Raw genomic sequence first — 19,681 nt, 5'->3', positions numbered from 1 at the left:
CAATTTGAAGAAATTCAATTTTTAAAAGCCGAGACTGACCTTTAAAATGGGCTTAAAGAATGTCTACAGAAACCAATATTTTTTCTCTAAGAAGTGCAGATTACTCAACTTACTGATTGCGGACGTATAAAACTGATTTCTTGATAAAACTAACTTTATGGAATATGAGTATTTCCAATGGGATATTCTAACTGTTATTTGCTGCGTGATAAAAGCTGCCTGCTATCTGTGATATCGATACTTATCGATATGAACAAGCGTTAGGCAGATATCGATAATTCTGTTGGCATTAAAAAGCAATCGATACTTATCGATGTGAACAAGCGTTAGGCATATATCGATACTTCTGTTGGCATTAAAGAGCAATCGATACTTATCGATGTGAACAAGCGTTAGGCAGATATCGATACTTCTGTTGGCATTAAAGAGCAATCGATTCTACGGTCATACTAAGCCAGTACGCTATAAATGTCAAAATTTTTCTTTCTTTTTACAATTTTCATATGCGACTAGCATTGCAAGTTTTCCGCAGCCGAAAAGTGAACAAGTGAAAAAGTGTGAAGTGCATACCAGCTGGGCAAGCGGTAAGTGTTTGTTGCTAGGGGGAGTGCAAGGGGCATACAGTGCGCTGGTGTAGCAGCGGGCGGCATTTTCCGGCGGCCACAAAAAAACGCCGACAAATGCGCAAAATCGGCATTGAGTTTTTTGTACCGGCTCGGTTTTTAAGTTTCTTCTTGTGATTTCCGAAAGCGAATGCAATAAAATTCAATCTGATTGCATCTTACAGCAGCGGAAGCGGTAGCGAAGACGCATGTCGCTGTCTCCCGAGGACGCCGATTTGTCCACCAGATCTGCACACGAATCCGCATTCCGAGTCGGAAGCAATGGGTCGCCAGTCGGAGTAGACGGTTCGCCAGTAGGCCAGCGCGTCCCTCATGCGGACTCACATTGCAACACGATCCCAAGTCGGAAGAACACACTAGTAACGCCAAAAAGGTCGGAAGAAGCAGCAGACAACGCCGCAGCGGCACAACTCCCTTTGGTGGAGAATCGAGGACTCACGCCATTGTCGTCATCGCGCGTTAATTCGCTTGGACCGCACTTATTACCAGCTGAGCCGGCATCCGCCACTTCGACCATCAATGCGTACACCTGGCCTCCATCTTTCCTGCTCCAGCGCCAGAATTACCCGCCAGTGTTGCCGCGCTGTGTTGCAGGTCCGAATCAGCGTTACTCTCCAGCTGAATCGCCATTACCTCGTCTCCAGGAGCTGCAAAACTCTCAATTGACCGATTCGCCGCAGAGACTGCGATTTCCTTTCCCCTTGCTAGGCAACTCTGATGGACCTATCTTCACGCCGAACTCCAATCGTAGAGTCGGTTCACTGATTGACTTTGAGCAAAACCACCAGCTCACGTATCAGACCCAGCAGGGCAGCCAGCAGCTAGCATCGGTCAATCATCAACAAAACGTTCAACTCGTATCAAACCGTCAGCCGCTATCCTATGCGGTCCATAACCAAAAACACCCGAATGTAACCCAGATTCATGAGCATTATCACCAGTCTATAGCTGAGGCCCGGGACGAAACCCACCAGGTTGTTCTCGGAATTCAAGTCAAAAATACCCAGGTGCAAGACCAACACACTGTTACACTGGTTAAGAAACAAAACAACCACATAGAAACCGAGACCGAACCGAATACCCATGAGCTAGATCAGATACTTAAAAATGAGATCCTGGAACAGAATCACCAGATTGTAACTGAGGCTGAGAAGCAAAATCGGACTATAACCAAGATCCAGGAGGAAACCCAGATTGTCCCCCAAGCCCAAGAGAAAAATCTCCTGTTTGCATCTGAGATTCAGGAGCAAGACCAACAGAACGTAACCGAGATACAAAGCCCCCAAATTGTAATTGATATCCAGGATGAAAATCTAAAGTTCGCATCTGATAATCAGAAGCAAGATCAGAGGACTATATACGAAATCCAGGAGAAAAAGCAAACGATTGTAAGCGAATTCTCGGATATCAGGGAACACGACCAGCAAACAGCCGAGATCCAGAAGGAAAATCTTCAGTTTGCAACTGAAATCGAGGAGCAAGATTTGCAGATCGTTACTGAGATTCAGCAACAAAATCATAAGGATGTAACCGAGGTCCAGGAGGAAAGTTTCCAGTTTACTTTTGATACACAGAACCCAGATCAGTCGACTGTATTTATTGAAATACAGGAGGAAAATCCGCAGTTCGCATCGGATAATCAGGAGCAGGACCTGCAGACTATAACCCAAATCCAGGACGAGCATCTCCAATTCGCAACATATATCCAGGAGCACAACGAGCAGATATCACCGGAAGACCAACAGGAGGATGAACTGGAAGAGCCACAGAACCTGATTGTTATCAAAGAGCAATGTGCGCAGCTTGCATCTGATTCCGAAGAGAACAACCAAAAGCTGACATCTCAGTTTCAAGAGATCGACCAACAGCTTAATTTCGAGCTCCAGCTGCAAAATCAGCTGGGTGTGCTAGAGATCCCGAAGCAAAACCACCAATTCGCATCTGGGGTCCAAGAAGAAAACTTGCAGCCATCGTCTGTATACCAGCAGGAAGGTCAGAGACTAGCAGCTCATATCCAAGAGAAACAGTATTGTCAGCAGGAGCCGAACATCCAATCGAACCAGGTTTATTCTGAGATCCAGGATAGCCAAACTGAGGTCGAATCAGCAAACGAGATAAACAAAGTCCAACGGGCTGGTGAACTGCAACATCACACAGAGCCTACTGAAGGCCGCCAGCATCAGTACTTGGCTCCTGTGAACGAGGCACCATTGCCGCCCGCTGAAGCTCGACCACCACCTACTCCAGAATACTCTGATATATCAGAACCCGCTTCACCTGGGCATGGTGAGGTGATAGATCCGCGCACCGAGTGTATTCGCAAAACCTTCAAACTCATTCGCGAGATTAACGATAGTTTGATCGCCAATCCAGAGCAACCCCAAGCCCGAACCCACCGCCTGTCCATTTTGCTTCTGCACCAGAAGCTGGCCGATATATGCCATAAGATTCTAAGCGAAGCTATATACGGCCAGGCCAGCGAGCAGAGCATATCCCTGCTCAGAGAGATCTTCGTGTGCAACGAAGTCGAAGATCGACGCTCCACGAAGCAAAGAATCAACAATCAAGAAATTTCAATGGGCTTAGAAATATTGAAAAGGCTCCGTGACTTGTTATCCGGTTGGTATAATTCCAAAGAAAGTGAATCTGACACCGGCGAGAACGGAACGGGACTCGAGGCTCGAAGCAGAAAAGGTCGTGGAGCCGATCGCCAGCCGGAAACCAGTTATTTGCCCCGGAAAAGACGGTAAGCTTCAAAGTCCTACCAAAATGTAAGATTCTGTGTGTTTTTTTTTGTATTATTATTTATTTAAATTTAACTTCGCGAACTAACCTATGGAAGACGGAACTAAATTTGACAAATAGAGTAAAATAATCAAAAATGTTAGGCATATTACTCACATGTAGAGATTTCCACTAATATTTCTTGTCTTCTTTCAGCACCCAGGAAGAGAACCCTCGTCTGATCAAGTATCGGCGTGTGGACAACAGCTTTCCCCGCTATATAACGAATGAGACTGCTGAGGACCTGATTCCCAACAAGTCAATGGCCGAGCGGGATCAGCCACAGAGCTCAAGGCGGCTCTCAATATTTAATTCGCCGGTGTACACGCAGCACCGGGTGCGTAATGAAGCCCCCTACATACCAACCCCATTTGACCTCTCAGACGATGAGGAGCCGTCACAGACATTTGCCAGCGCCGGGCCATCAAGCAGGACCATGACTTACTCGGATGCGGTGCGTCTATCACAGAATGGCTTCGGCGAGTCCCGTGTAAATGGGCACTCCAGCAATACGATGCGCAGAGCACCGGCTCAGGTGGAGAAAAGCATTCTGACCCACGAGATGGAGCGCATGGAGCATGAGCAGTATAGTAACCTTATCCATACCGTAGCGCACAGCAATTCCGTGGGCCGTCACTTCGTCAAGTCGGGTGCCCCGCCGCCACTTCATCGTATTGACCCCCAGCCGGCAACCTGGAGCTCCGTACTGCGTGGCAACCAATCTCATATAACCAAGTCGCCGTCACCAAGACAGGCGAACCGTGAGCTAACGGAGTACGCCAAATTGATCGACCGCAAGGCGAAGCAGGAGAACAGGACTCCTGCATCACCGCAGCTAGCGAAAAGCCCTAGCAATAGCGTCGCCAGCCATGCATCCACTATTTCCAGCAGCGGATCCTCTTCCAGCGGTTCCTCTTGTTCAACTTGCTCGTCTTCAGACTCTGAGGATCAGACTACTTCCGCTACTGATGGCTCGGAGGACAAGAAAGCCAAGGAAAGCAACAAAAGGTAAATGCTTTATACCCAAACTTAAATTCCTTGCAGTAATGCAAAATCCTGATTTTATCATCCGTTAGTGTTGCACCACAGCCGTTAGACACCAAACCTACCAGACTGCCCTTGACAGGTTCCTTGCACCGTCGTTTTGCCAACAGCACCTTCCTTAAGAAGGACTTCGCGGAGCAATTTAAAGCAAGAGCGGCGCTACGTGAAGAGGAAACCAAACATTTTCTTGGAATAGCAGAACAGCAGTATGTGTTTGTAGCGCTATAATTGGCACAGATACCCAAAGTTTTTTTCTTCGAATTTCAGGGCTATTCAAAACAGAAATGAACGCCGTGGCTATGAACAAAAACTGCGGGAAACCATATTCAATTATCGCATCCCCCACAAGCCCATTTTCATCCTCGGGTCCCCGGACAGAAAAGATGACAAAGTGACCAAGCTCATTCCGCTAACAAAGGAGCACGACGATCGCTATTACGAAATGATGAACAAAAACCCTTCGACGGTAGGCAAATGAATATATTGATATGTGTGTTCGTCGTACCCATTTAAAGCGATCTGGTATTCGCACTTTAAAATCTTATTTCAGGAGCTCGTTTTTAAATTTAACCTTCACATAACTGTCAAAGACATACGCACTCTTATTGATGGAGAATGGCTTAACGACGAGGTCATCAACTTCTACATGTCCTTGCTGACAGAACGCTCGGAGAAGCGAGCTGGCGAACTGCCCGCCACTTACGCCATGAACACATTCTTCGTGCCACGCCTCCTACAGGCTGGACATGCGGGCGTTAAGCGCTGGACTCGCAAAGTGGACTTATTCAGCAAGGACATAATCCCTGTGCCAGTGCACTGCAACGGAGTACACTGGTGCATGGCCATCATTCACTTGCGCAACAAGACCATCCGTTATTATGACTCCATGGGAAAGCCGAACCAACCAGTGCTGGACGCTCTAGAGAAATACTTGCGCGAAGAGTCACTAGATAAGCGCAAGAAGCCGTTTGACACCAGCAGTTTCGTGATTGAGAGCATGCAGAAAATACCACAACAATTGAATGGTAGCGACTGCGGGGTCTTCAGCTGCATGTTCGCCGAGTATATAACGCGTGATGTATCGATCACCTTCTCCCAGTCGGAGATGATTTACTTCCGCAAGAAGATGGCTCTGGAGATCGCCGACGGAGAGATGTGGCAGTAGGCATCCAATCACACTCCCTCTCATTCAAGTTCAGCTAAAAAGATTTCTTTTTATATTATTAGAAATCTAACAAAACACTCCAAGCATGAATTCGCAAAATTTACTTAGCCATCTAACGATCTCTTAAGCGATTGAATCGAGATGGCTAAGATATGCTGGTGCATAAACTTGTTCTCACATCTGAATGTAACAGAGAAACTAGTTATTCAATAAAATGCTACCAAGTAAAATCAATGCGAATAAGGATGTATTAATCGCCGAATATCTGAGTTTACAATTAATATTTAAAAAGAGCAAAGCAGAGCATATGCACTTGTAATGTCCAATTCAATATTTTTAATATACTATTCATAACTCTAAACTAGGAATTACTCGATATAATCTTTTTCTTACATTGTCTTATGTTTTCTACAAACTTTTTAATATTGTTTATCATTTAGATGAGAAGATCAAAGTCGCTGATAAATGAATACATACTAATACTCCATTTTTTTTAAATTTACACATTTTTGCTTTTTTGTAAGAAAAGGTCGCGATATTCCTATAAGCTAGCTAATTGATAAGGAAATCAATCTTAATTCAGTATTTTTAATAATGTAAAAGCTTATTAAAACAAATGCTGCTGTTTATAGGTAAATTTGGGTTAATGGTATAAGTTTTGTTTTTGTAAAGATTTTCTCATACTCTTCGGAAGTAGTAAGCCTTAATATTTCTTAATCTAAGGTATATAATGTAATATAATTTATTTTTGCAGAAGGAGCTAAAGAGAAATATATATTAAAAAAAAATATACGAAAATTCTATGGTGCTTTATTACCTTGCACAGGGAGAAGGATACAAAAAAGGGCTCGACAGTTCTGGCACTTCATATTGTACCTTCGAATCTCGCATAATACATAAATAAATTATTCGAAAGTTTAAACTTCCTGTAAAGTCTCATTGAAACGACCTGTTTACTTAGCTTTTTTGTCTTGTATGCTGAATTTTAAAACAGAAGCCCGCTAAGGGCGAGCAAACAGTGTGACCCTGCCAAAGTGCGGACATAACGGTATATAACGGCCAATGTGACCTTGCCAACCCAAATGGCCAGTAAGACCAGGCCGCGCATAAAAGCATCAACTGGGAACACAGCCCGCGGATTAGCAGCAGTTGCGAGAGAGGCGCGCGCGCGGTCACAACTGGGCGACGGCAGCGTTTGGGGCATGCAAATTATGCCAAATAGCACCATCGACGGGAGCACGAGCAGTAGCAGCAACGCCAAAGCCAAAGCCAAAGCCATCGCCAAAGCCGACAACCGACCACAAAATGCAGCAGAGCACCGGAGCGGCGACGTCATCCGCGCCAGATAGCGGGATTGGGGCGACGGACCTGGTGTCCAGGTGCGGTGGCGACGGCGGCGGAGGTGGCGGGAACAGCTGCTCCGGTGGATCCAGCGACCCAGCAGTGGTGAGAGGCGTTTTTCCATGGAGTTTCCCAAAGTTCTTGTTGTTATTTTTTGTATTTTGAAGTGCTCGTGCGAGCCAGTGTGTGTATTTATGGTTTGTTTGGCCTGGCCAAAAATTATATAACTTTAAGCGGAGGCAGCGCACGCTTGGTGCCCCACCCCTCCTCCTCCATCGCCTCCACCCACCATTTCGCCCCGCTCCTCAGCAAAAACTTAGTGAACTCGCACAACCACCGTGCGGGGGTGTGTGTGTGTGCGTCCGTTTGTATTGGTGTGTGTGTGTGCGAACGTTTTATTTTCCATGCTCCTCGGCTCGTTTGTTGTAATTTTCCGCAGCCAGCGCGCATGCCGCCCCCTGCCCCCTCACTTTATCACACCGAAAATATTTTCCAATTGGTCCAGATATCGGCAAAATGCTTAAAACCATTTTCGAATTCAGGCCTCAGAATCAGTTGGAATCAAAAAATCACCAGCACGCTGTTCAAATACTAGGAATATATAGTTATGTTGGTTAGTTTTGGTATTCAAGCCAATCACATTCCTTTCGAAACCAATATCCTCTCTTTTAAACCCAAAATCCTTTTTGATTTCGTTAACATTAATGCCGATTCCTAAGATAGCCTGGAATAAAAACCAAAATTTGTTGGATTTACTAATATATGTGAACACATTAAACGCATTTAAATAGTACGAGTAGTATTGGAATTTGAGAATCACTTAAATGTAAAGAACTACAGATGCTTGATTTATAGGTCCGGCTGACTTTTGGAATTTTTGGAAAATATTGAGCTAATGAAAAATATTCTCCGTGCACATTTGCTACACGTTTTCGCATTTACTTAGTTTTTCTCGCTGGCTTGCCTAATTTTCGAAATGCGTGTATTTACACAGCGGCGCTTGTTTGTTTGGTACTCATTTAATCATTTATTCGATTTCGATTTCGCCATGTCCTTGTGGAATAGCCACCACCACCCACCCATCGACCCAGCAACCTTTGGCCCAGTTCCTTGGCGAGCTGCTGGCTTCCGGTGTCCCGATTCAATCGCAGCACATATTTCATTTCATTTCATTTCTGACGCCCGGCCAACTTCCCATTAACTTTGAGCTAATTAATTTTGGCCAGCTGGCTAGCTGGCCAGTTGGTAATGGTTACGTCAGGCGAGGCTCGTCCATTTTTGGTCCTTAATCCTTTGCTGCTTCGCAGCGCCAGAGAGAGATAGAGCTAGAGAGAGCGACTTTGAACTGGAGAGAGAGAGAAGGAGAGAGTGTCCTTGCCACCCCCAGATAGCATTCATATCCTGCCCATCCTCGCCCCCTCGGCTGCCCAGCTCAAGGACTTGTTTATTTATAACTCCGGCTCATCCAGTATGGGATGCCAGTATGGATGCCAGGCGAACCGCATCCATTATTCAGCCGGATCGCATAGTTTCCGCCTTAATTCGCTGCGCCCCATCGTTCGCCTTTTGTTTATTGATTTATTCACACGCCTTCTGTTTGTTTTTCATTTCTATTTTTACCTTTATTTTTAGCGCTTTTTCGTTGTTGTGCATTAACCAACCCGAATACCCGACCAAAAACTACAGTCAGGTAAGGGCTGCCATTCCATTTGCCTCCATTGCCTCACTTGAGAGGTGAAACCACTGTGGTTCTGGGATGAAAGAAGTCACACAGTAAACATTTTCCTGGAACAAGTTGCAAAATGCACAAAATAAGGGTATTTACGCAAAATATCCCCTTACTGATTACCACCTTTAAATTTGAATTCAAAGAACGAAGAACCTCTTCAAAAAATGAAGAGGTTACTCCAATTCAAGTGTAATTACTATTTTTTCAACTATCAATGTAATTTGGCTTAATTCAAATAATTAAATTAATAAGAAAAGGATACATTTTCCAACTACTCCCACATCCCGTATTTCGCACATCCTAAGTTTAGTACGCAGTGGTTTTGCATCAGATCAGCTGGATCCTAATGGCCCCCACTCCTTGCAGATTAACACAACGATTAGCTCCAAGCAGACGGATGCGATGGAGCCGCAGGAGGAGCAGGTGGCCATCCACTACCTGGCCAGCTTCCACGAGCTGTGCGTGGTGACTGCCCTGCTGCCGCTGGTGACGCTCTTCACGTGCTTCGTGACCGCCTACGTCTTCCAGTACGACGATGTCCACGAGACACATTGCCGCGTAAGTAAATGGGCTCTGGGGGATCCAGGGGGGTCCAGGGGGCGAGGTGACTAATGTCCTGGGCTGGGCGCGGCAGTTAATCCCGTGGCCGACAAATCACTGTCATTCCCGCGGGCTTCCCGCCGAGATTGGAGACACGCAAATCCACTTTTGCAAACGATTCGCTCACTAAACGCATTTATTTTTCCCAGCGGTCATTTTGATGAATGTTTTCGGCAGAGGTACTCTAAACTATGGATCATTGAACAATTGAACTTAAAACTCTTGATGTTTTAATATTTTATCTCCTCCATGCTGAAGATACAACTTGGGTTCATCTAGCATATTTTGCTGTGCAAAGGATATATTCATTACTCAAAGTAGACATCATTTAATAGAGTGCTTTTATTACTTACTTATACCTTGATGAATTGAATGATGAATTATCCCTTCTATGAATTGAGAGCATTCACTTTGAGGGAAACCCATCCAGATCGAGGGCACCTTCTACCAGACCCTGAGTCCGCAGATTAACCTGTCTCGCATTCGTTTCCAGGTCTACAACATTATACCCTCGATAAGTGCAATTACCGGCGTCAGTCCGCAGCGTTACTTCTGGCGCTTCAGCATCGCGCTCCACATCGGACCGCGGATCCCCATCGCCTTCGTTTACAAGAACTACTACCGCTCGCAGCTGCGTCGGATCAGTCCCGCCCAGGTGCCTCAGACCAGCCTGCTCATCACGCTGATCCTGGTGCTCAACTGCATCGAGATCGCGTCCCTGGGCGGCGTCACCTATATATCAAATCGCGAGAACTACCGTAGGTCCTGCCCACCCTCCTCCACACCCCTGATTCCTCTGATCCGTCCGATTAACTCTTCCAGCCGTTCACGAGCGCATCTTCATCACGTTCATGGTCTGCTCGCTGTGCTACATGCTGGCCACCATCAAGCTGAACGGCATCCTCAATGCGGGCCAGGCGCTGAGCGAAAGGCAGCTGCTGTCCATCAAGTGGAAGAAGATCCTCTTCGCCGTCTCCATCCTGAGCACCGTCGGCCTGCTGGTGTTCTTTGCCAAACATCGCTTCTACTGTCACGACTTGGGTGCGTATTAAGTGTTTATTCGTATTTCCCGCCAGTATGAGTTCGTTTTCCTGCCTTTGTGGCACTAGTATTCCATTGTCTTAGTTTTGTGATACGGATACAGATACAGATAATGCATCTCTACTCTACTTTGTCCCTTGACAGCCTTCAGTTGGTTCGCGTTCTTCGAGTATTTGATCGCCATCGCCAACATGCTGTTCCACTTCACCATCATCTGGGACTTCCCCTCGCAGTTCATGATGATCGTGCAGGGACCCCGCGAGAATCTCGCCCAGTATTTGAGCAACAGGCCGAAGGTGGACTAGATTCGACCAGGACTGGATGCCGCCAGCACGCCACTTCTCCAGTTTACAGTGCCGTGTTATTCCCGTGCGAAACGTACAATTACGAACTTCTTCAACTTTAAAACTAAGCGCTTCCATACCGATCAACCATAGCAAACTTAGCCTTCTTCTATTTCTTCGATTCTCTTGACACTTATCACTTATCAAACCAAAACCAAAACCAAAACCGTAACCAAAACCGAAATCCAGAGATAAGGAAAGTAATACGATACGAATCCAAAATGTTCCATAGTTCCACGATTAATATAGCTATTGAATTTAACAAGTATGTAAAGAAATTGCCAGATTAGAGGGCATACCGTTCTATGTACACATTCTAAATACGTGAAATAAGTTACCTAGGGATTAAGTGCACCCAAAACAAAACCAAAACCAAAAGCAAATCAATCAATACCAAAACCAAAACCAAAACCAATGAATCGCAGCTCGCCAGATCTCATGTCAATTTCGAATCGAATCCAAGGAGCCAGCCAGGGGCGACCAGTTTCATTTGTTAGGCAGTATAGTAACTAGAAGTCGCATTACTTACCACTTAGTACATATCGTTTATACAAGATGATAACGAGCGGCGGGAAATAGCCTCCTTGGGACCGGCCCTATTGGCCCTCCCCAGAACAAATAGAACCAGGACATGATTGTAATAGACGGTAATCAGACAATAGACATTAAGCTGCGACATTACTGCAGGCAACGAACAAGGACCTCCACAGATGGCGCTGGTATGGCCTCCAATTGAAAACTAAACTCCAAGGTAGTAGATACTCTACCCATTGTTGCAAAATCCGTCACTGATCGCGGGATTGTATGATCTGACTGGCTGTGGAGGTTCAGCTTCTGGTGCTCGCGATGTCAGAAGGTCGGTATAAGTAAATGTAGCATAAACAATTGATCTTAGCCAACAATAATAGTGAAATGAAATTCAACAGACGGAGCAATCCGCCGCATCCGCGGTGGCTCGGCGATCGGGTGAAAACTAGAAGCCCATAGGTAACCGAATTGTAAACCAGACTAGGGTCAATATATTTTGCAGCAACGGAGCTGCGTAGGTGTTTTCTTTCTACACAAGAGTACGTAGTCCAAATCGAGGAGAGTTCAAATTGATATTGCTACTCGGCTAACTTTATACCATACACAGCAGAGTCAAGCGGAAGTTTTTATTCCATAAGTAGTATTACTACCATTATTATGATTGCGATTGCGCATTGTATGTGCGAGAGATCGACGTTTTAGGTAATGCAATACCCTGTACGCCCCGAACAAGCAACCAACGTAGCTAAGCCAATGAAACAATTGTTAATTCTCACACAAGAACGTTATTTGAACGGATACTCACTCACTTGAAAGTTATGTAAACTCAAGCTCACACCCACTCATGCGATTTGTTATGCAATAGTTGAGTTGCAGTTGCACCTCGCGATCGATTAGTTTATATACATATTAGTTGTATATTCGAATTATTGTTAATATGTACTTACGCCCTGCATTCGGCCCCCTATATCTATAGCTCTGTCCCGCTCCGTTCCGATTTCCGATTATGTGCCTCTCTCTCTCCCTCGCCCGCCCCCCAGGATACGTACTTCCAGTTGCATCCGATCCGGGTGCGGACTAAACTCTTATATTTACATATACATAACGCGCTTTATATATACCGCTCACCGGCTAATCTCCAGTTATTTTATCCGGCAGAGAGCAGCTGCTCTAGGATGGTCACTTTTTAAAATGCAACATTTTACCTTTGCATAACTTTTTAGGCGACACAACGTAAGAGAATTAATTAAAATGGAAAACAAAAATTAACTATGAAATATGTAAACTTTGTAGCTTCCTAATTTGAATAAAGATTAATACAACTCACAGAAATGCCGAGACATTTTCATTTTGGAAGCACTTAAGTATATTTCTCGTTTTCACGTACTTTGTTAATTATTTACAATTTATAGTAGGGCATTACACATAAATGGTTTCTCAAGGTGTGACAGATGCAACACATAATACTAGCACATATATACGGTCAAGAGTCAAAGTTCCGAAAGGCGGCTGTGTTCAAATTGTGTGGGCAAACAGTGGTCAAGTTGGAGACCGATTCGGGTTTGGGTCAGGTGCAGCAGCCCAAACAAAAGTGTGTGGCTAGGACCTGTATATATGTACAGCTATTATATGGTGGGGACGATGGGCGTGGTTGGGGGCATGGTTCGTGGGCGGTATTAGCGTTTGGCTTACAATTAAAATTCAGTACGAGTCTAAAAGCTACGGCCGATGTGTGAGGGTGAGTGTAAGTGTGTTTGGGTATGCAATGCTTAGCATAAACACCTGAACAAAGGTGTGCGGCGTCTCCGTGTGCGCGTGTGGAGAGGCTATCCTTATGTCTACGTGGTTCTTGCGTTTTATTGTTGATGTTGCTGTTACTGTTGCTCCTGTGCTGTGCTGGCTGTCTATATCTAGTCCGGCAGGTCAATGCTGACGAACGGAACTACTGGCTTGAGGATGTCATTCTTGGCCCCCTTCTTGCCCTTCTTGTCGTGCTTGCCGAACTCGTGCAGCTGCTCGCTGGCCGCCATGCTAGTCGACGACGACGCTGCGTCCAGCGGCATGGACTGTGCGACATTGCTGTGGGTTTCCGGGTGGTAGCTGATGTTGCCGTATTCCTGCAGGAACGGCATCGCGGACAGCAGGAACTGGCTGAAGGACTTGCGGATGCCGAACCACCACATGTTGCCACCCTTTGCCGTGAAGCTGAGAATGATTAGCGACATAATGGATACGAGCAGAGGCGAAAAGGCGACGATGTACGGGAACTTCAGCTCGCCGTCCAGCTTGTCGCAGATGACCACCTGGCGGAGTAGATGAGTTAGTAATGCAGAATCCTTAAGAGGGACTTAAGAGGGATGAGGACTCACCTGAAAGCAGAGCAGTGGGAGCACCGTGCAGATGTTGCCCACCGCTGCGTTTAATGCCGCCTTCTTCTGCTGTAGCGAGACCTCTGGCGTACGCATCATGATGCCACAGAATATGATGTTGTACAACACGCTGACCAGACTCAGGCATATGACGATCCACATGGGCACGAACACCACGTCCCAGTTCCAGTAGACAAAGCGATCCAGCTTCAGGGGCAGTGAGACAAACTGAAGCGCGTTGACCGCCAGGAAAAGCTCCAGCTCGAAAGAGCGATCGTGCTTGACGGCCCACACACAGGCGCCCACACTCACCACCGAGCCGAAGATCAGCGGAATAAAGACCAGCACCCACAGGTGACGGTCCGAGGTCAGCTTGTCGCAGGCCAGCAGCTCAAACATCAGCAGGATCAGGTGCAGGGCCAGCGAGATGAGCATCGCCTTGAACTGCGTGTAGGCGTCGCCCTCTAGCCGATAATGGGGATACCGACACCACACAATGGCGCCCACGATTGCGCCCAGGATGGCGGTACATTTCCATATCCACAGCGGTGTGAAAATCGCCCAGTAGGGCCAATCTGGAATAAGGCACTCGATTAGACTAGGTTAATGTTCCTACAACAAATTTATCTAAGTCCTTTAAAATCATAATATTGATCATAGCTATTAAGTGTAATAGAAATCTGGAATATTATAATTTGTAGAGACTCGCATTTCTAGATTTTCTAGAAATGGATTTCCAGAGATTCCACAGAGAAGTACACACCTATAAAGTTGTCCAGGCGCAAGGCGAAGAGCGTGACAAAGGTGAACAGGCTGCAGTGGACGATGAATTTGCTGGAAGAGAACATGACAGATTAGGGATTGGAACTCCCACGCGATCCGGGCGGCCGCAGTCGGAGGCTTCTCACCAGGGATTGAAGTCGCGGAACAGAGATTCCAGGTTCATGTTGCTGTGGACACCATAGAGCTATGGCAATGGCAAGCGCGACACTGGACACTGCTTTGTACCTGGACACTAGTTGCTCGTGGGCTCCCGCCGCACTGCGTCCGCTCCTCGAAGCGATCAGCTCCCGAACGGGGTGTGTGTTATGGGGAAGTGGGTAGAGCAGTTAGTACTCTTGCGCCTGTTGCCGATCTATCACCCCTTTCCCTACTTATATTCTCTTCTTTGTTTTATTTACACACTTTTTTGACTGGCATGTCTGTCCCGAGATTCGATAACGATAACTCCAGCCTGCTCTGACGATTGGCTTGACTGCGGTACTAGCCAAATGTCTGGCTACAAATCGCCAGTTTTCGGCTACGATAGCCTGCTATCGATAGCCACGATAGGCCCAGACAAATGTTATCTTGTTATGAGGATTTGCCGGAGAAAGAGGACGTGGTGCAGGATTCAGACTGCTGCGGCAATGGCTGCACCAACTGCATCCTTGACAACAAGCCACGGCCGAGCAAACGCGTCCTGCTGGCGGGAAAACGCAACGTGATCCTGAGCTACACCAGGTTCCGCCTGTTGCGACGGGAAGCGCTGGAATCTGGATCGGATGGTCAGGTGCTGCTCCTGCACTTTGCACACGCAGCAGACGAGGATGGCGAGGCAGCGGGGGACGCTGTACTAGACATTCCACCCGGTCACCATGTAATGCTGCGCGTCGGCTCCCTGCTGCGTCCGTATTCGCCCTATTGGAGCGACTTTTTGGCAAGAGAGTTCCGGATCCTGGTGAAGTTGGTGCCGGAGGGACCAATGTCACAGCACCTGCAAGCCGTGCAGCCCAACGATCTGCTAGAGTTCCGGGGTCCCATCGGGCAATACGTACACAACCCACAGCCGGCCAGGTGCATCTATATTATCGCCCAGGGAGTTGCTATTGCACCCACTCTGCCGCTGGTTCGGCAGGTGCTGGACAACGAGGAGGATATGAGTCGCCTGTGGCATTTGGTGTGCGCCCGTGATCTGCAGCATGTCTACTTTCGCAAGGAAATGCTTGAGTTTGCGCAGTTCTGGAACTACAGGAGCTACCTCTACCTTCCGCATCAGCAGTGTGACACCACCGCTTGCCAGGAGGCGGGCCACTGCGCCCAGGAGTGCCCACAGCTACGGCACAATCTTCGCTACAAGGAGACGGCCAAAGTGTCCCGTTTAGATGCTTCCGAACTAGCCACCCATCTAAATCCCGCGATCCCCGGACAGCGCGTCCTCATCGTGGCTGGAGATTCAAGTTTTCAAAAGATCATGGCTCAAGTAGCAACAGAATCATTGGACGTAGATCCGGCTAACATTTATATGTTGTAAATGCGAGGAATAATTGTGGGTGCCTTTAAATATTTCAATACATTTTATGTAATTCGCCGAGCCATTCTTCTTCTACTGTATTGCCTACATTTGCTCCACTTCAATAGCACCATTTTGAGTGAATCTTTACTTATCGCTGCTGAGTCTATTAGTTTTGGGCATCAAGGTACGCATAATGACCAAAATTCATCTATGAATGATAAATACAATTCTTTCTATAATAAACTGCGATTTACCAGTTTCTTTCTACCTTCTGTGTTGGAATGTACTTGCTTGAAATTATTTATTTGCTAGTTTAGCTCCCCTACTTTAGAGAACACTAGGTGAATGGTAGTTGTATTCAATAATTCTGATTCAGAGTCAAAGGGCGAAACTGACCAAAGGACCCAAGGATCCGAACTCGATATTCTCCAAATAAATATAATATATATAAATATATTATAATATAATATATAAATATATTATAATATAATATATATATATATTATATAAAATTATATATTATATTAAATATATATATTATATATAATGAAGAGCTTTCGGGTTGTTCTCCTCTGTGAATGATTCATCAGCCTCTAGCTCGGAGAAATTATTAAAAATGAAAATGCTAAGAATTTAAACTGCTCAATAAGAAAGATACAAGTTTTCCTTTTCAAGTAAACTTTGTGTTACAACAGAGCAAAAAAGCAGAGTTAAGTGTAGAGCTCCGGTCCAGTTCCATTATAAATTGTCAGTTTTTAAAAGGGAGTCGGGCTTCGGAGGTACTTAGTCGTTCAGCTTTAAGCTCTTAATGTAATCAATGATTAGTTTGGGGTACACATGTTTGATTTCCTCAGAAGACACGGCACCCACCAAATAGGACCTCTTCCAGGTGACGAAGAACATGACCCAGTCTTTAGACTTGTAGCTGTGCAGCACCTTCTCAATTTCTCTGCCGCGGACCAAGCCGGAGTGCTTAGTCCTAGGCGTCACGTTACACGATTGGGCCACACTGCAGGTGCCTCCGCTAGCGCATTATCAAGCAATGAAGTACTATACAAAGAGTAAGACAAAAAGTAAACCACAGGAAATCCTAGGATGGAAAATAGCGGCAAGCTTCCGCTTGCTGGTGCTGCCAACTTGGGTAAATTAGCGTTACCGAGGTTTGCATAATACCCACGCTGCACCGATTTAAAATATCATAGTCCGACTGCAATGAAGTTTTCGCAAATGGCTCTGAACGTACCAGAGTTTTGTTGTTTTACCTTTGAAATTTTCATAGAATAATCGACGATTGGCGAGGATGAAGATCAGCACGGAGAACAGGGTGACCACCCACTCCATGCAGCCCCTGGGCTCGTTCTCCGCTGCAAATAGAAGTTAGGAAAACTTGAAATACCTTGTGGACAACTTTAATTAAAAAAAAAATATATGACGTTATTAATATTTTAAACTCTGGCAACGCCCTTCATTCAAATCATAGGTTGGTCTTTGGCCAAGCGGCCTGTGCGTCTAAAACTAAGTTGTCGGACTTCCCCGGCGATGGCTTAAATTCCGGTGGCGGGCCCATCAAGTGGGCGTATTTGGCCAGGTACGGAGTCAGCAGCTCCATGGGCAGAGGGAAGACGATGGTGGAGTTCTTCTCGGCGGAGATGCTGCTCAGTGTTTGCAAGTAGCGCAGCTGTGGCAAAATATTCGAATGGTAATCAGTGTTTAGCGGTTGTTTTCTGATTTATTAGGACAACACCCACCTGCAAGGCCGATGGACTGGATGAGATGACGTCGGAGGCCTCCTTGAGCGCTGTGGCGGACTTCTTCTCGCCCTCGGCGGCGATCACCTTGGCACGAGCATCACGAGCGGCCTCCGCCTCGGCGGCCATCGCACGCTGCATGGAAACGGGCAGGGAGACGTCCTTGCTGCAGGCGGATGGAGACCATACATGTGTACGTGTGTAGAAATGCGAATCTGGGACTCCAAATGCCTTGCTACTTACATCTCAACGCGCTCCACCATGACGCCCCACGGCTCGGTGGCCTCGTCCAAGGTGGCCTGCATGTTGTGGGCCAGGGTTTCGCGCTCGGTGAGCAGCTCGGACAGGTTGCGAGTGCCGACGATGTTTCGGAGCGTGGTAGCTGCCAGGAGGCGGGTGGACATGCTGAAGTCTTCGACCTGGATGACCGCGCAGAGGGGATCGCTGATCCGATAGTAGACCACTGCGTCCACGGTGACCGTCACGGAATCCTTCGTCAGCATCTCCTGCTGCGGCACATTGAAGGTGACCGTGCGCAGGTCCACCTTGCGGTACTCATCGATGCACGGCAAGATGAAGAACATGCCGGGACCACGCGCTCCGCCGCTCAGTCTGCCCAGCCGGAAGATGATCGCCCGCTCGTACTCCGCCACCACCTTGAAGCAAATGAAGATGGCGATGGGCGAGGTGATGATGAAGATCAGCACGGAGAACAGGGTGACCACCCACTCCATGCAGCCCCTCGGCTCGTTCTCCGCTGCAAATAGAAGTTAGGAAAACTTGAAATATTCGTTTACAAATTGGACATTTAAAAGCTAAGATAAGGCCACCTTATTTCGCTGACCAAGTGGAAGCCCGTGTATCTCTAAGTGCCTTCTTAGTTCGAATTCCGGAAAAGCCACCTTGTCATTGAACTATGGATTGCACTCTAAAACACTAATTAAACAAAAGGACTAAAACCTTAAAGGAGAAAGAACCGTGTAAGGATAACAGCCACCAACAACAGCAATTGAACCAAAAAGCCATCGGATAAACACCAATACGACGTAATCAGTTCCTTATCTTGGGCGTCAATAGAAATTCCTACGATTAAAACATGAATTCAAATGGCAATTGCAATTGATATAGACAAGTGCGATGTGTGCGATAAAAAAGTAACAGACTAGAGTGCTGTTGGAATCAACTGAGGATTAGATGGGACTACCATGACAATCAAATCATTACAATCTGTCCCGAAACAGCGAGATTTTTAGAACTCCTATCTACCAAAACGAATGTGAGTACGCAAGTCATTTGTTTAGCGAATCCTATCAACAGAATCCATCAATTGTGCATGTCTAAAATATTATTGCGTTTTTTGAACTAATAAGCAACTACTCACGCGATCAATGCGCTGTGGCAATCTTATCTGAACCCGCGATTCCAAGAAATCGTATCTAAATCGATCTCAACTGATTAGAGCTGGGCAGTAAGTAGAATTTAAATCGGGTGGGCGGAGTTCGAACAATATGGTTTCCAACTAAATGCGTGTATTTGCACTTTCAGAATCGAACGATTATACCAGGATCCTGCTGCATCCACATAGGTATCCACATGTATCTATGGCTATGCCGACTTCGCCCGCTTACATGTCTTGAATCCGCGGTACTGCTGAGTGGTGCCGGGCACGCGATGAGCCGGCTCTGGTCCCATTCCGGCGGATCCCATGTTGACCATGTAGGCCGTGGAGCTGGCCGGACCGGAGTTGCGCATATCCTCGTAGTTGGCGTACACGGGCGAATCCTGGTGCGGCTCCATTGCTGGCTCTGTGCTGGCCTCTGTTCGCTCCTCACCGGTCAGCTATGGACTCGAAACTGTCGCGGCCAGCGCCGCCAGAGCCAAACTGAATGCCCCAAAGCTTTCTCACGTGATAAGAGCGCACTGCTCTCCCGGATACGAAGTATCGCATTGGCATTATCGCTCCGCTGAGCTGCCGAGCGGCTCAAATGCGCGGGGAAACACTGTGTAAGTCGAGAGCCATGTCACCGGTCACCGGATGACTCACTGCACTGCTCCGAAAGAACTCCCAACTGGAGGCGTACTTCAAGATT

At 46.7% G+C, this 19,681-nt stretch overlaps 5 protein-coding genes across 7 annotated transcripts; 3 read left to right on the top strand and 2 right to left on the bottom strand.

Moving 5' to 3' along the window:
* The first annotated feature begins 374 nt into the window (after positions 1-374).
* On the top strand, positions 375-6,149 carry LOC6550383. Its single transcript, XM_026981897.1, has 6 exons — positions 375-584; positions 788-3,369; positions 3,564-4,415; positions 4,484-4,657; positions 4,719-4,917; positions 5,002-6,149. The coding sequence occupies exons 2-6, from the start codon at positions 812-814 to the stop codon at positions 5,614-5,616; spliced, it is 4,398 nt and encodes a 1,465-aa protein (XP_026837698.1). The 5' UTR covers positions 375-584; positions 788-811; the 3' UTR covers positions 5,617-6,149.
* A 590-nt stretch (positions 6,150-6,739) lies between these two features.
* LOC6550382 (post-GPI attachment to proteins factor 2-like) lies at positions 6,740-12,523 on the top strand. 3 transcript variants are annotated; one of them, XM_026981892.1, is made up of 6 exons: positions 6,994-7,062; positions 8,590-8,774; positions 9,053-9,244; positions 9,780-10,044; positions 10,109-10,327; positions 10,472-12,523. In XM_026981892.1, the coding sequence occupies exons 2-6, from the start codon at positions 8,760-8,762 to the stop codon at positions 10,630-10,632; spliced, it is 852 nt and encodes a 283-aa protein (XP_026837693.1). In that variant the 5' UTR covers positions 6,994-7,062; positions 8,590-8,759; the 3' UTR covers positions 10,633-12,523. The 3 variants fall into 3 exon arrangements, with proteins under 3 accessions (XP_001977749.1, XP_026837693.1, XP_026837694.1); XM_026981893.1 differs by having other exon boundaries at positions 7,000-7,062; positions 8,590-8,647; XM_001977713.3 differs by lacking the exon at positions 8,590-8,774 and having other exon boundaries at positions 6,740-7,062.
* An 18-nt stretch (positions 12,524-12,541) lies between these two features.
* Positions 12,542-14,833, bottom strand: LOC6550381 (transmembrane protein 185B). Its single transcript, XM_001977712.3, has 4 exons — positions 14,477-14,833; positions 14,332-14,402; positions 13,569-14,143; positions 12,542-13,502 (listed from the first exon to the last, which is right to left on the bottom strand). Exons 1-4 carry the CDS (start codon positions 14,512-14,514, stop codon positions 13,110-13,112), a joined length of 1,077 nt encoding a protein of 358 aa, XP_001977748.1. The 5' UTR covers positions 14,515-14,833; the 3' UTR covers positions 12,542-13,109.
* Positions 14,834-14,881: 48 nt separating this feature from the next.
* Positions 14,882-16,104, top strand: LOC6550380 (NADH-cytochrome b5 reductase-like). The gene has a single exon (XM_001977711.3). The coding sequence runs from the start codon at positions 14,911-14,913 to the stop codon at positions 15,859-15,861; it is 951 nt and encodes a 316-aa protein (XP_001977747.1). The 5' UTR covers positions 14,882-14,910; the 3' UTR covers positions 15,862-16,104.
* A 1,154-nt stretch (positions 16,105-17,258) lies between these two features.
* On the bottom strand, positions 17,259-19,539 carry LOC6550414 (band 7 protein AGAP004871). Its single transcript, XM_001977709.3, has 4 exons — positions 19,220-19,539; positions 17,835-18,348; positions 17,592-17,757; positions 17,259-17,521 (listed from the first exon to the last, which is right to left on the bottom strand). Exons 1-4 carry the CDS (start codon positions 19,386-19,388, stop codon positions 17,318-17,320), a joined length of 1,053 nt encoding a protein of 350 aa, XP_001977745.1. The 5' UTR covers positions 19,389-19,539; the 3' UTR covers positions 17,259-17,317.
* Positions 19,540-19,681: the final 142 nt, after the last annotated feature.

Source organism: Drosophila erecta, unplaced genomic scaffold (genome assembly GCF_003286155.1).
Source record: "Drosophila erecta strain 14021-0224.00,06,07 unplaced genomic scaffold, DereRS2 tig00000126-arrow-pilon, whole genome shotgun sequence".
NCBI classification, from domain to species: Eukaryota; Metazoa; Arthropoda; class Insecta; order Diptera; family Drosophilidae; genus Drosophila; species Drosophila erecta.
Note: the sequence above shows the minus strand (reverse complement) of the source record. Positions and strands in the feature narration are given on the sequence as shown.